Source organism: Cydia fagiglandana, chromosome 13 (assembly GCF_963556715.1).
Source record: "Cydia fagiglandana chromosome 13, ilCydFagi1.1, whole genome shotgun sequence".
Taxonomy (NCBI): Eukaryota; Metazoa; Arthropoda; class Insecta; order Lepidoptera; family Tortricidae; genus Cydia; species Cydia fagiglandana.
Window position 1 is genome coordinate 593,330 of NC_085944.1, and position 16,455 is coordinate 609,784.

General features: G+C 38.0%; 2 protein-coding genes across 2 annotated transcripts in view; one reads left to right on the plus strand and one right to left on the minus strand.

Annotated features, from left to right (window-relative positions):
* Positions 1 to 16,455, plus strand: part of LOC134669938 (mucin-3A-like) — a 208,873-nt gene that overhangs the window by 113,995 nt on the left and 78,423 nt on the right. The window lies entirely within an intron of this gene.
* Positions 1,126 to 12,931, minus strand: LOC134669935 (ubiquitin carboxyl-terminal hydrolase 30 homolog). Its single transcript, XM_063527551.1, has 9 exons — positions 12,351 to 12,931; positions 11,617 to 11,789; positions 10,882 to 11,071; positions 9,937 to 10,106; positions 9,368 to 9,455; positions 8,376 to 8,488; positions 8,012 to 8,143; positions 6,088 to 6,266; positions 1,126 to 5,149 (listed from the first exon to the last, which is right to left on the minus strand). The coding sequence occupies exons 1-9, from the start codon at positions 12,619 to 12,621 to the stop codon at positions 4,948 to 4,950; spliced, it is 1,518 nt and encodes a 505-aa protein (XP_063383621.1). The 5' UTR covers positions 12,622 to 12,931; the 3' UTR covers positions 1,126 to 4,947.

The window sequence follows — 16,455 nt, forward strand, 5'->3', positions numbered from 1 at the left end:
GGCAAAGCAAAGTGTGAGGTTGCCAAATGCCAGGCAACTGGCATTGCTTTCATGGGTTGAAACATTGATCATAGACAGAGTAACTTCTTCTTCTTATCATGTAAAGGGATCATAACTAGATAATATTTTTCCAATATCTACCTCTAACCCCGGGGATAGGTCTCATGAGGTCTTCTGCATGATTCATATACAGTGTTATTTCCCATTTTAAGAATTTAAATTCAGCTGAATAATTTGAACTTGAGCCACATTTCAGTCTGAGTAGGATTTTTGCTAATACATACCACCATACTAATACTAATTCATAAAAATACTGCTTGTGTAACCACATAACCTAAAATAACAGTTGTGTAGTTGTTTGTAAACATACATGACTCATTAGGATACCACCAAACACCACACCACTTGCCAAACTGTTGCACCATGGTGTTAAATGTTCATTCAACTTTGGCTATCTGTATTACCCATTACACAATATAATAAATAAATAAATTACACAATTTGAAACCTTTCAATGAAATATTAAAATTGCACAATAAGCTTATTGTTTTATTTTTTGTTTATGACTCTTATTGGTCAAATGTAAACTGCTAAAGTGGCACTTTTATGAATCACCATTTATTATTAACATCAAAGTTATAAAACTTATAAATTGTTCACTCTCTACTCTACCCCAAAGATAATTAAATCACTACGTTTCTCTACCCCTCAAGGTGACGACCCTAATGCCAAGTACATAGGTACACATAAACTGTTATGACATACAATCTCATCTCAGAGTAACCTACTTAATACTGGAAGGTGCATGGGGAGTACCCCCCTCATTATTGGCGAGAAATAACGATTCAAGTTTAACCCTTCGAACGCTACGCCTATCGTGTGCGGCGTGTCATCCTGAACCTTATCGTAACGCGTGGAGGTTGATGTTGGGCTGTAGCCGCGCGCGTCAGTTGACGTCAATGGCGGTCAAAGAGAGAGTTATCAAACTCCAACGAGCAAGGCCAGCAAGGGTCATCTCTATTCTCTAGTATATTTATAATTGCTAGCTTGTACCAATATTATTAATGTTTGAATGACATGAGAAACGACAGCCTAAAGGTTAAAGTTTTATAAATAAAACAAGAGTTCCTTATAATGATAAATGTAATTTTATAAACATGTCTACACCGGGCCCGCCTGGCGAGCCTCTACAGTTGCTCTGGAAGCCTCTTCCTATCAATATTACCACTAACGGTGCCGGATTAGACCGTGCCATGGACGCCATGGCCCTGAAATCCTAACAAACCAGATTGTCTCAATCCGGCACTGACCACAAAAGGACAATTACTTTGGTTTTCAAGAGACAAAATTTTAAAATAGAGATAAGAAATTTTTTGAGTTTTTTAAAGTTCTTTCATAATTACCAATCAATTAGCTTAAAATTAAACAAAGGCACAAACATTTTTAACACAATCACAAATCATACGAACAAAAGTTTAGTATTTTCATAAGCACTTCTAGAAAAAGTGATCGTATTGCACTCAGCGAGTCTATTCAGGCATAAAATGACATAATATATTCTTATAAAGTTTACATGATGAAACAAAATTCAAAATATTACTAGAAGTATCATACAAAGATGCATAAGTATTATGCAATCTAAATATCACGATGGGAATCTATTCCTAAGACATATAGCTATAACTATGTGCGTATAGTCACCCAAAAATACACATCTGGAGTCAATAGTTAAAACGAGGTAAATGCCAGAGCTAAGTACGATACAGGGTTATTAAATTCGTGAGACACCCTAAAATGTATTGTGGTAACTTGCCCACGGAAACTTTGGTTAAAAAATATTATACAAGATGTGCTAAATGAGTAGTAAAGCAATTTAAAATACATAACACAACATTGTTTAGAACATACGAATTTTTCATACAGCTTGGATACGGTGACACCTGCCAACACAATACAATTTTGCGTTTTAACCCGTAGAGAGCGCCCCAATATCACAGTAGTATGGAGTTATGACACGTGTGATACTAGGGCGCTCCACGGGTTAAGGTTATAAATTGTATGGAGATGGCAGCTGTCACCGTTTCAATCTGTGTGATAAATGTTATAGCCATTAATAAGTTAAATATTACATGAAAGTTAACATCTAAAACGTGATACCCACGTTTCCATTTACACTAGAGATGGCACTTCGAATATGCAAGTACTGCCGGGCTAGCACATGACTGGCGCGACAGTATCTCGTCCCTCTTTTAGTAACATAGTTAGAAAAAGACGGTAGTCTATCTCGCCGCGAGATACTGCCGCGCCAATCAAATCATGTGCTTGGCCTACAGGTACCTTAATCTACTACCTCAACATTCTGCTGTGTATAGTTAAAATTATTTGAAAAGAACATAAGTTACACATGAAGCGAATAATCATTTGCCATCGTATTTTCTCTGAAACCTCAGTACTTTTAGTACTGAGACCGAATTAAATAACACGTTTCCGTGAAGATACGATGGTGAAGAATTATTCACTACTGGCGTTATTCATGAACGCGTTACAAGCCTGAATTAGCTACCTATAAATCGTTTGTCTTTATCTGTCATTTTGACTTATGTCTTTGTAAGAAAGGGATACAACAAAATTTAAGTAAATCTGGCCCGTAATGTTTTATGAATAAGGGGGTATATCTGTACAACAACTAACAGTAAACCACCTTGCTTAGCTTAGGATCTAATCTACGTCAGATAATTTAAACTATACCACCAAGTCCTTCTCTTTCAAGTCTTTACGAGTGAAAAGGATGTACAATACAATACAAATGTACAAGGGGACATTCAGTTAGTATTGAGTAATTCTACTAGTGGAGTTTTCTAATACATACAATCTTTACATAATTTATGAGTCAAAATGTTTAGTATTTCGGTCAATAGCTTACGTTACGATGATACAAAGTTTATCGTTTAGATAATGGACAGTTATTAAAAAATTACAACCAGGCGGCAAGTACACCTACTGTAGAAAAACAAGACCGGGTTAGAGCTGTTACACACTAGCAGCGACCGCTCGGCGTTTTGCCGGCGGCGCCATACTAATCGGCACGCCGCGCCACGTGGATATTTTGTATAGAAACGTTGAGAAAACACGGGGCAAAAACGTTAGTGTGTACACGCCCTTAGGGTAGAGGTACTTGTAGGCATTATGCATTTTTGCCATTTGGGATAAGTGACCGAGTTCAACTTACCCTCGACCTGTATTTATAGAAGAGGTGCACTTGCCTTATGTAAAGTTAGGTTAAAACTTGTCAAAAGCATTCGTGCGAGCCGATATGTTCCGAGAGTAAATGCAGTAGAAAATACAGTCAGTAGAAAACTAGAGAATGAAACATCGTAAATGCAAACACCAGTAGGAAATTAACCTTTTGGACGCCAATGACCGATATATCCGCACCGCAGGTTCAACGCCAAAGGCTTACTAATCGGTCAATGATCACAGAGTAAAATAGACCTACGTGCACATGCATAAAGTTCAATTTCAGTTTTGATACTTCAGTGATGTGGCGTCCGCTTGACAGCTTTTGTGTTTGACACGGCGTCGAAAAGGTTAAAGATACCAATTCTTTATAAACAGTAAAATCCTTTGAAATTGAAGAGTGTGTTGTGTTTCAAATCCTTCTCAGTCCGATACATTTTGTATAGTTAATCTGACTTTGTGTGAAGATTACCAGTCTATCATTCAATTGTCTGTGGTAGAATATAGATTTATTTATAAGGACGAATCAGATCTGATAATACTGAGTCGTAATCTACATCAAAATGGACAATTACAGTCAAACACGAGACGAAAAGTCAAAATAAAAATGTTAATATTAAAAGATTAAAAAGCAGGAACTATAGAAGATCTCACAGAATTATAAATAATTCATTCATCAAGTAATCTGAGCTCTAAAAGCATTTATTCAGCCTACAAGCAAACATTCAAACAAGCAACATAATTTTAAGATTTAATGGCTCTCAGGACCCTAAAACGCTTCAGGCCAAATATAAGTAGTATTTTCAGTAAAATATCACTGATATTATTGGTCTAAAATACACTGTACATAAACTAACAACCAGCTAAACTAATAGAAATGCGTAACAATCGAAACAGTGCCATCTATTGTAGGACGGCACAAACCCTTTTTTGATTTTGAATTTTCTATTAATTCAGATGTGTGTGACAAAAACCGGAGTTAGTCACGCCAAGTATGGCTCTAGATCTAAGTCAAATCCAAATTATATACTCAATGCTTTGAGCTTAGTATACTTAAGCTGTGTGTTAATTTAGTAATTATCTAATTATATTTTAAATTATGGCAATTGGCTTAACAATTATTATAAAATTGGTTGATTTTGGAATCAGGATCAAAAGTGCAAGATTTCTTAGATAAACAGTAGATTTACATTATTATTAAGATTTGTTCTAAAACTCGTTTTGACGACTGTACAGACAGGCGACACAAAAGTCATTTCGAGTTCATATTTTAAACAAAACAAGGACATTTCAACATTTGTATTTTTAAACTCTTGAGTTTATGCCAAACAGGAAAATTGTGTAGTTTGTCAGGGATAGACCAACTTTTTCAGTTAAAGTGTGGTTAAAGGGACCTTAATAACGATATAATATTAACGTCATTATCAACGAAGTTTAAATTTAAGAGCCATCGGCGAGGTTCCTTTTCATTGATAACGTCACATATTATAAATAAAGCAGTCGCAAGTCGCAAAGGCTCCATATACCAACCATAGCCCACACCGTTAACTGACAGTTAGTAAACCTTATTACAAAAGGCATAAGGTCCACCGATGAACAGTTAAGTGTGGTGCCGTTTGTACAAAAGTTGACTCAGTACGGACCGAGCGGTCTACAATTCAAACGATCAGACAAATACCTAGGGAGCGCAAACAAGGAGCTCGCATCAAATCATATATGATGCGTATTCGCGTCGAGCGACGCCGGCTGCTGGTGGTGCTGGTGCGCCGGCGTGCTCGGCGCGTGCGCGTGCGCGTGCTGCGTGCGCGCGGCGTGCGTGGGCGCGCGCTCGTAGAACAGCATGTAGGCCGCGCAGCGCAGCACCTCCGTGAGCGACACCTCGTGCACCAGGGTGTCCGACGTGTACCACCATCTGAGAACGTTTGACGATCATTAGATGAGTTTACATAGAACTTATCTGTGGCCCTGCGTATTTAGTTGTTTGTAAATCTCTAAACCATTAAGCTACTATTAATTAGTTAATTACACATAACACCAAATAATTTATTTGCACAAATAAAAAGGTAAGATAAGAAAAAGGGCTTTCCTTAAACTGAGAAATTAGTGTTACACAACATTTGACACAATCAATAACCAAGTCCTCACTGGTATCACTGCCAAACGAAATGATGTCTTCTGATCGGGTCTCTATTGTTTCCCAAATAGTTTTAAGTCATAATGTATTGTTTGTCCGAATTTTCGTTAGTCATAATTGGTTTTTCTCAGAAACGCGTAACTTTTCAGGATTGCCATAAAACAAACCTAACCTAACCTAACCTATCTACAGAATAACCTTACGAAAATCCTGAAAAGTTAACGGTTTCAGTTTTATGACTAACGATAATATGACAATCAATACATTATGGCTTAAAACTTTATGGGAAACAAAGGGACCCCCTTCTGATCGTATATTGACAGTTATTAAATATCTTTATAATCAGGGTTGCCAAACAAGTGGGAGTCAAATGGACTCGACAAACTTTTCGTATGACTCCCAACTCAATCGAATATATCGCCAGCATAAAGTGTCTTTATTAGTATTAATTATACCTGTGTGTTTTAATATTAATTTTAATTGTATTTTAACACTTATAGGTATTATTGTGATATATGGTTATTATTGCTTTTTTATTTGTGATTTTATTTAAATTTATCATGTATGGATCATAGTTATCTGAAATAATGTATTTTGATTTTTTTGATTTGATTTTTAAAAGCCAAATGATAACGGCTACCTCTATATTTAACGTAAATCAGATATTAGGTATTTTGTGAGTTTCAACCCGCGCATAACTGCACAGCAAGCCATACCTGCGGGCCTCGAACCCGTTCCCCCGGCGGTAGGTGGCGAAGTGTCCGGACCTGGGCCCGCCCACGTGCACCACGACGGCCGCCAGCCGGTACAACGCGCGGGAAGAACCTTCGCTCTGCTCGGCCTCCGCCAAGCTCGCGCGGAGCCGCCCGCCGCTCATCAGAGAGACTAGGTCCGTCTGGGAACATTTGTTATAGAAATAGAAATCATGTACTCGTGGCGATGCGAATGGGGTCCCTTTGTTTCCCATAAAGTTTTAAGTCATAATGTATTGTATGTCATATTATTGTTAGTCATAAAACTGAAACCGTTAACTTTTCAGAATTTTCGCAAGGTTATTCTGTAGATAGGTTAGGTTAGGTTTGTTTTATGGCAATCCTGAAAAGTGACGCGTTTCTGAGAAAAACCAATTTTGACTAACGAAAATTCGGGTAAACAATACATTAAGACTTAAAACTATTTGGGAAACAATACATGCCGGTATTTAATCGAGGAAACGTTATGAAGATAAAACTAGAGAATTAAGGCCAGAGCACACCGGCTGCGTTCATGTAGACCGTCCACGTGCCGTTGCGTTAAAATATCGAAGCCGTGCACGCACATGACACGCAATCAGAGCAATCGCAATCCGTGGTAGAACCTCAGTGGGACACACAACAGGGCTAATAAAAATACAAAGGGCGAGTTTAACCTCGTGCCGCCCAAGAAAAAAAACGCAAGATCAGCTAAACGCCCAGTGTGCAATATATGAGCCATAATATTTTGAAGTCGTAACTGCCCACGTACATCAACTATTTTTTTTTTGCAAAAAACTTGAGCAGGATTTTTTTTATTTATTTCTGGGTATATGTGAATAAAAATGAATACAGTAAACTGAATTCCACCTTCGTATCTTTTGTTCATTTAAATGCACATTGGGTTTTTGATTGATGTTATAAGTAATATAATATATTTTTTAAATCAACTTTAAGGCACGTAATAGCGATAACGTAGCCTCTGAATATTATTATTCTGCTTAAATAATTACATAATAAGCAACGTGAGACAAAAATAATTAGTTTTTTTTTATTTTAGTATTGGTATTTTTATGTATGTTAACATTCATTTATTTGACACTGAAATGCTTTATAACAAGGTCTGAAAAATAGTTAATAAACTTCCTTAACATAAAACTTAATATCCTTCTTAATTATATATAAGTTATAGTATTTTTGCTGTGTTTCAGTATGACTTTCTTCGAAACTTTATTTTTCACTAAGACTGTAAATATTTGGTTCATCACCAGAAAGTTGGTATTCAGGATCACAAATTTTATCATGTGAAGGCAAAAAGTCTTCCAGCTCGTATTCAACATGTAAATCATCATGCAGACCCAAAAATAAACTATCAAAAAAGAACCTTCAGTTGTAGGTTATATTATGTATTTTTGTAACAGTAGCGCCCAGTGTGCAATATGATAAACATAATCTTACGATTAAGAAAAAAATATATTTATTTATACCTTTGTGCAAAAATAACAGTATATTTCAATAAAACAAACATTTACGATGTTTTTTATGTCACTCTCTAAACGAAAAGAGCCATGATTAATTTAATAACTCAAGATTATATACCCATGTGTCGCGCATGTTTGAATAATTGCGGAAGTACAACACTTGTGTATGAATATCTGTCAAACGTCAGCTGTCAAAATGGTCGCCACTGAACCGATCATTCACGACCTCTCGGTAAATTCCAATTATGCGCGAAAATTTAAAACTGACATCTGATAAACTTTTATGTACAGCGTATTGCACACTGGGCGTTTAGCTCTGAATTTAATTTCTAAAGTCTGGGCAGTTATGCTGAGTCTCACTTTGTACAATGTATTGCACATTGGGCGGCACGAGGTTAAATTTCGTGCTAAGGCCACGCTTGACATACCGCGGGTGGCGGGGCCTGCGTGTAGGGCGCCATGGCCACGGTCTCGGGGAAGGCGACCAGCTCCGTGCGCTTGCTGAGCGCGCCGCCCGCCCACTCCACCCGCCCGATGTGTAGGCAGAGACAAGCTGGTAACTGAAAAAACAAACAAGCCAAACGTCTTGAAAAACGAACTTCGATTTTTCGTATAAATAAAAATCCTTCAAAATTGGGTAAGAAAATATCCTGTTCGTGTCATAAGTGTCATCGTGTTATGACACCTCAATCAATTAAATCGGCTACCCCGACACACAACACATACAAAATGAAAAAACTTGCCAAATTAAAAAATTAAAAAGAAAATTTGCCGAAAATAAAGGACTGGTACCTTTCCAAAGTTGACGGTACGGATATGTTGCGTGTTAAGTGGCGTGTCGGGCGAGCATTTGTTACAGCGGACACCTTTCACCATCTCCGGAGCCGTAAACGCACGGAGTAACCCTGGAGAAATAACATTAATGTAAAGAGAAAGTTCAAGATATTTGTAGAGTCATATGTACAGCAAGAGCATATCTTTTCTGAATCTAACTACTGAATACTACTGAATTTGCGTCATATAACAAGACAGATTTTTGTACCGAGACTGACTGTCTTGCTATTTCAGTCAGTCTCGGTACCTACAAATAGTTATTTGTTTTACAAGAGGGCAAAGTTGTTGTTTAACCGCTCGTGCTAATATTGATACCCGAGCAAGCGAAATATTCCAGAATTGAACCACGAGCGTAGCGAGTGGTTCGAAAAATGGAATCTTGAGCGTTGCAAGGGTTTCAAAGCACGGGGGTTAAACAAAATTTGCCCCCAAGTGAAACACAAAACATTTTTCACCACACCATTCCGAAGCAAATATTAAATGTAAAATATCAAACAAAATGTAACCAAATCAAATTCATATGAATGTTATTAAACATTTATCATCCAAAATCATCATTTAAAAGTCTATTCTACCCGCAAACATAAGAAAACAATTAAAAATTTGCATTTGATTACTTTGCCTCACATGTGAATAAAATGCAACTTTGCTATCAGTTTTTGAAGTGCAAAATAAGCCTTTCCGAGCTGGTGTGGTGAAAAAGTACATTATCTGAACTAACATGACAAATACGACCGTTTCCGTGAAAATACAATGGAAAATAATTATACACTGCATCTGTACATTTACGAGTGCATCAGACATGGCATCAAGCTCCCAAGAGGTTTATCACGAGCCGTTAAGGCAAGTGCAAGACCTAAGACGAGTGATGATTTAGTTTAGAAAGTATGATCATGAATTTATCAGATTATTTTGTTACATGAAATATACTACCAGTCACGCCAACATACCAGCAAGACTGTAGGTGCCTGTGTTACCGATGGCTGCGTTCGCCATTGATAGCGAGATGCTGTCAAATTTGTCATACCGGATCGGACTCTGAAAAACAAAAAAATCTGTCTAATAGTTCTTTTTTTCAAAGTTCTACTTTGTCCTATCGTCATCATTCTCTTGTCCTTGTCCCATTCACTTGGGGTCGGCGCAGCACGTCTTTCTCTTCCTTACCTCTCTGCCGGCCGTCATCTAATCATTCACTTGCGTTCGTTTCATATCATCTCTCACACAGTCCATCCACCCTTTCCTCGGTTTTCCTTTCCTCGTACTTCCCTCGTACGACAGGGTGGCCTGACCATAATTTCGGGGACAAATGTTTACAGACCCCAAAAAAGTTTTCGATTTTATAAAGAAAAGTTTTCCATAGTTCTTCTTACTGTAGTTTACTGTTTCATGTATGTTTCTGTGTTGTTTCCTTGATAAATAAATAAAAGTGAATACCTGCCTTCCAAATGAGGCAAAAAATTTACAACGAAATATTTTTAAGTGATCGTCAGGCGTATATCGGGGAAGGATAATTGGTTACCTTGGTGCCGCACACAGTGCACTGCAGGCGGGAGGCGAGCGTGCCGCGGAAGGGCGGCGCGGGCGCGGGGCGCGCGGGCGCGGCGGGCACCCAGCGCCGCCCCACGGAGCTGAGGTGGCAGAACGACCGCGACACGCCCTTGGCCAGCCGGCGCGGCGCCGGCGCCTCCTCTGGCATACAAATATAATATTTTGTAAGGAAACCTCAACTTCAATCAGCTGTCATACTAATGCGGTTCAAGATAATTACAATCGCCCAATCGGCCCATAGATAGCTCTGCTTACACCCAGTATACCGTTTCAATACGGATTTTCGATAAAGACGATAAATACTTGATGGTCTAAGTATCCTTCGTTAACTTCCACCCGGAAGAATTTGATGAATATAATTTGCTTAACAATCAAATGAATCGCCAGACTAATTCGCGTCGTCAGTTGCGTTCGGGTTATCATAAACAGATCAGATTTACCAACTGTTGCTTTTTCAATGCTTGAATTATAGTTGACAGACAAACGAAAATCAATATGTGCAGGTAAATAAGATTTGAAGAGTTTCCTAAATTCTTATCCAGTCAACATCAACTATATGTTTACATTTTTCGCCTTATTACAAAGCAGTAAGGTGCAAAAGTGTAAAACTATCAATGACGTCGACTGTTCCCCAGTACCATCACCCAAACTGTTAACCGTATGCCTATTGTAATAAGGTCCACCATGGTCATGGTCATGGTTGTGGTAAGGTCAGGTTAGGAGTGTTGCTGTTTGTACAGTCACCTGCAATAATATGTTACTCATCGAAAGCCGCAAAAATATGTGACACGCACTTATAGCTCTACAAATAAGTTCGTGTCATATATTTTTGCGGCCTTCGTTGTGGAATATATTATTGCAGGTGACTGTACTGCATTTTCTTGCCAAATGTGCCGCATTGTAATAACATGATCACCCGGGTCAGGGTCCGCTAGAGCAGGCTCGTCCGCGGCCGCGGACTGCGGCCTGGCGGCCGCGGGGCCGGGGGTGGGCGGCGTGGAGTCGGCGCGCGCGCCCGGGCCGGCGGCGGGCGGCGACGCGGGCGACGCCAGCGCGGACCAGGCGCGCCCGCCGCCCAGGCCCAGCGCGTCAGAGAGGCAGCCCGGCTGACAAAAAATTAAGAGTTAGGCCGATAGGGTCATACTGGTCACAGTTATGTTTGTCAAAAATTACTAAGCACACTAACGTCAATGTGGAGAATACAGGTGCTGGCAGCCAGTCTTGCATCAAGCCTTCTCAGCTTAGTAACGAAAAAAATTGTGGTTGTAAAAGTATAATTAATTGACAAGTCACAGGCCCAATCATCCTGCTTTTGTACCATACTGGCATTAAAATGAGAGATCAGTTGAGCCAACTGCAACAATCAAATTTTCCTTTTAAAAATTTCATTTTCGGTACCAGCTTTTAATACTTACTTATCAAGACAATTCTAACAACCCCAAACACAATTAGGCTGGGTTGTTTGTTTTATCACAAAGTTTCCATGGCCACCTCCTGTCTCCATCAACAGCTCCATGCCATCAGAATATTGTATTTTAATCCAATTTACATTGTATGCATAATTTCAGCTCAATAGGAAATCTAACTAACAAACATACTAAAATGGCAAGTTAAATAAAAGCATGTAAAAACAAAGTAATCCCTCTTGTACCTTCTTGGACATGGCAATGGTCTCCTCCTCAATGCAGGAGAGCAGCACATGCAGCAGCTCATGTGCATCCTGCTGGTCGGCCGGCACCACCCAACCTGCTGCCCTCAGGGCTTGGAGCACTCCCAGGGGGCACACTGGTGTGCCGCGGGCTGCCTCGTGAGTGCCATTCACAACTGTGTAAAGTTATCGTGAAGTTGAAGTGTTTTACCTATTACCAAGAAGTTATGAGTGTACTTTGTAGCTTTAGCAGCAGTTTAGGTTAACACAAAAAAATATCTACTATACTACACCTTGTACAACTTCAAATCTTTTTATTGTTATTTATTTTGTGATTTAACCTGTAGGCTTATCATACCTGCTCTGTGACAGTATCACGCTTCATGCTTGTGAGATAGACAACAGACAAACAGAATAAATGCTTGAATTTTAATTAATATAGTGTAATTAGATTCATATAAAATGTTACAGTTTATGCACCAGCTTCTTCAGATTTACCTTTTCTTAAATAAACTGAACACAACCATTTAATAAAGGCATAAAAAATATTTTCTAATATAAAACTCTACTTAGTTTTAGTTACTTCATTAACTATGATTTTCATAAGCCTTTAGCATAATGGCTGAAACAATGCTAAGTGTAAAATTATTCAAATGAAGCAGGTTTAAACCTCACCTTGAGATAAAGAAAGTGATAACAACTGTTGCATGTTAGCAATCAATCACACAAGTGCAAACCTTCAATGACGGTGTAGAGCGTGGTGATCATGCTATTGTGGCTATCGGCCTTCGCGTACTTCTTCAGCCAGTCGATGAACAGCGGACAGGCCGCCAGCGCCTGCAGCAGGGTGTTCAAGAAGCACGTCCGGCCCAGGTTCTGGAGCCCCGCTATCTGCCCGCGCCGCTTCCGCATCTTCGGAGCACCCCCTGGGCCCCACAGCACGAACGCACCCACCACCACCGCGGCGGTCAGCCCCGCGGCCACCAAAATCCTGTCCCCGCTATCCATTGTGTCGTTATTCGGATAGCAGGCGAGCACAATCACATGTTAATTTTAAATACACATTCGAGTTGCATAAATTATTGTAGAACTCTTTTTAGTCTTTCTTGATTTTTGAAAACAATGTCGTCCAAGAAAATCGCGATTTCACATACTTTTCAATATTTTTTCTTCCATAATTTTTTGACGTTTGGTGTGCAGTGTTGCCCGCACAGAAAAATACGAAACAGGTTTTCCTAAAATTTTGGTAAAAAAGAATTTAGTGTCACCAATAATGATAAATAAAGTATCCTATTCCTAAAAGTGCGAGGGCACCCCCAAAGCAACACATCAGTATATAGTCTCCGACTCCACATTTCAGCCTGATCATGGATATGGCGCAAGACATATTGCTTGATTGACAGATTACTATTATGTATGACTGTAACTTTTCTAATATTTGAAAACAATATTATTTAACGATAATCCTTTTCCAGTAATAGTGAAAATATTTTTTTCACAGCTAAATCACTCACTTCAAAAAATAAAGTTCTGCTTTCCTGATTTTTGAAAGCAATGTTCACCCGCGGGAAATTTGTTTGATATCACCAATATTGATATAAGCAATATGCAAGGCCAAACGTTAAAATGGTAATTAATACGGTTACAATCAGGCACCTATCATAAACATTAAAGGTGGACATGTTTAGATTATAACAGGTTTATCAACTGCTCTAGAATAATCATTTATAATTTAAAACTTAGAAATCAACATCAAAGAGAAATCCTTTTACACCCTTTACAATAATTTCAATATATATTTTGACGTTTAATGTCAAATAGATCATAATATCAAAAAAAAATTATATTTTTTTCTAATCGCAACTTTATTCGTTTTTTAATTAGGCCCCATAAACACGAGAGCTTTTTCAAAGCGCGTTAAAAAAGCGTTTGAATGACACAAATAGATATAGCGGTGGCGCTTTTTATCAAGCATTGGATTTTCGACTTTAAGCGTTGGTCATTAAATCGAATTTAGCGTGTAGACACAGAATAAATAATAGTACTGCCGTACAGAAAGGAAACTTCCTACAAAACCGAAGTTTGACAGCGGTTCAGGGTCGAACATGAATCTAGGATATACCTGGATCTGGCATGAGTGGTGGGGGTAACTGACAGAACGGCATAGTCTTATGTATCTTTCAGTAGGAGTAGCAGAGAAAGCGGTATTATTGCTTGTCCTTGTCACAGTCTCACTTTTTGTTTGTTCCCCACCTTTTTATTAGTATGGAGAATGGTGGGCAACAAATGAATTCGACCAATCACAGTGTCGCATTTGCGTATGTTTTGTCCCTCACGGAGGCACGCGTATACCACTTCTATGCGATCCTACCTTCTATGGGGTCAAATCTTGCTATCCTTGAATGAATGAATGAATGAATGAATGAATGTTTATTTGCTTCAAACAAGCGTATATATAGGTGTTACATTTTGTTTTTGTACGATCCTTGTTTTGCCATGACTGGCGTACAAATATTGTTTGTACTTATACTAACTAAATTGACTATGTACAAGAATAAACCGAAACTTATAGACTACGATTTTAATTTTAATTTCATGCAATTCATGCAATTTATATACAATAATAATTCTCCAATTCGATTTTATAAAATTAATGAATAAGTAGTACCTACAATTGACAAATATCTAACATTACAATTTACATTTGTTTATGAATTCATCGACAGAATAATAACAATGTTCAATTAAATAATTAAATAATTTCTTCTTAAAAATATTAAAAGCCATTTCTTTAAATGTATCTGAGAGAATATTAAATATCTTAATAGCCATACAATATGAATTTTGTCGTGATAACGCTAGATTGGTTTTCGGTAAGTTTAACTTAATCCGATGTGTCCCTCTTTTAGAGTTAGTGACTCTTACATCAAACAGTTCCATATTTTTCTTTACAAAGATACACATTTCAAACACATATAAACATGGAAGTGGCAGTATACGTTTGGATTGGTAAAGTGGCTTAAAACTTCTAACACACTATCGCACCGCACCAAGGTCATTTAGGGACGTACCCATAAGTAAGAGGGAGAAAGAGATATCGCTTTCTTCCTCTTACTTATGGGTGCTTCCCTCAATGACCTTGGTGCGGTGCGATAGTGTGTTAGCTACTTTACAGTGGTCTAAGAAATCGGCTCCACATAAAGTGCGGATGCATTTTTTTTGTATTTTAAAAATTATATCAGCATCCGTCGTCCGTCCTTTTCTAATATATGGCACTATCCCTTTCGGCTATTTAGGGTTGTCAAAATTCAAGTGATTATGTTATCTGTGGTCGTGCACGCATGAGGAAGTCAAGTGGTGCCAACCCTAATAATTGCTCGGAGCAATGCTGAGCCGAGCGGAGCCGAGTTTGGCCGAACTCAAGAGTTTCGCACCCGGTGTGTCTACACGTGTTAAAAAAGCGTTTGAATCCAGACGGACAGAAAGCTCTCGTGTGAATGGGGCCTTCGGATAGTTACATGAGGATCAAGGCCTGTTCACTTCCTAAGAAAGTTATGTCCCCAAATAATTGCGCATGTGTGCGCCTTAAGCTTCTATGTGTGCGTTGGCCTCCGGGAAAAAGTTGCGAGTAATAAAAATAAAAACATTTTTCTACAGCAACATTGCTCCCAACTCTGATTTAAATTATCACGAATTTTATACAATATTAATCATAAAACGGGTCTTAAAACGCTTAAAACTTAATTACATGCGATTAAGTTTTATAATGAATATTTGCTTCCAACTGTCTTTATCAAGGTTCATAAAATATATGGAGGGTAGGTACGTCTACCCACCATAATAAAAAATATATTTGTCAATGACTCTGTCCAACTGCTGTGGTTAAAGTTCATAACGAAAATTTTATTTATTAACTCTTTAAATAATACATACAACGTGTACCGCTACGTACCACTTAAGACTGTAAGTCTGTACCTACATGGATTACAGCAATGCACATAGAAAATGTGCTAAATGCGGAGTAACGGCTGTTGATGCAGCCAGAGTGAAATTTACAACTTTAGTGGGTTCAGAAGGAACCGAGTCATAACGCATCTGGAAAGCGTATTAATTAACCGTGAAGAAATGTATGAATACAAGTTGGAAATCTGTGTCAAATGCCGTGTATAAAGTGTAGTGTATCTGTGTGTAAAGTGTAATAGGTAGGCATGCCTAATGTTATTTGTATAAAAGGTACTGAAAACTTTGTGAATGCGCTTTATTAATGTCTATTTTTTTATTAAGTTGCCAGTTGCCAGTTTTCAGTGTATATTTTTATATGTAAAACATTTTTTAATAAATAATATATATAATGTTATAAACATAAACATGCCTTTTATTTAAATCAATTGATAATACCACAAACAAGGGGTAATATTTGCATCTTGCATATATTTCGTGATATGAAGATAACAAATATGTTTATCAACAGAATTACTACCTACCAATACCCGCCAGGCTAAACCGGTTGTCAACTTTAGTTCCATTGGTACACAAAGAGGGCGCCACTAGTATAAACGTATAAACGGTTGGGGACATTTTTTTGTATGGAGTTACCGTTCTTCTCCTAGTGAGTATTATATTCTTTGATGAGGATGCATAGTGAGGATGTTATTCTATGATTATGAGCGTGTGGAGAAAATAATTATCTTTTGGCAACACTGACAATTTCCTACGTTCGGAACTCTATTAACTATTGAGTTAAAATCAAAAAAATTATAATATATTTTATTAATTAAAATACTTTCACGATAAAATAAAAAAAACCGATAACATGTAACATAACATTTTTAGATTGAGCGT

Excerpts from the sequence above, each read along its gene's own strand:
- LOC134669935 (XM_063527551.1), bottom strand. The coding sequence starts at position 12,621 with ATGGATAGCGGGGACAGGATTTTGGTGGCCGCGGGGCTGACCGCCGCG. Across the intron at positions 8,489-9,367 it reads AGGCACCTACAGTCTTGCTG|GGTTACTCCGTGCGTTTACG; the intron begins GTATGTTGGCGT and ends TTATTTCTCCAG. Across the intron at positions 5,150-6,087 it reads AACGGGTTCGAGGCCCGCAG|ATGGTGGTACACGTCGGACA; the intron begins GTATGGCTTGCT and ends AAACGTTCTCAG.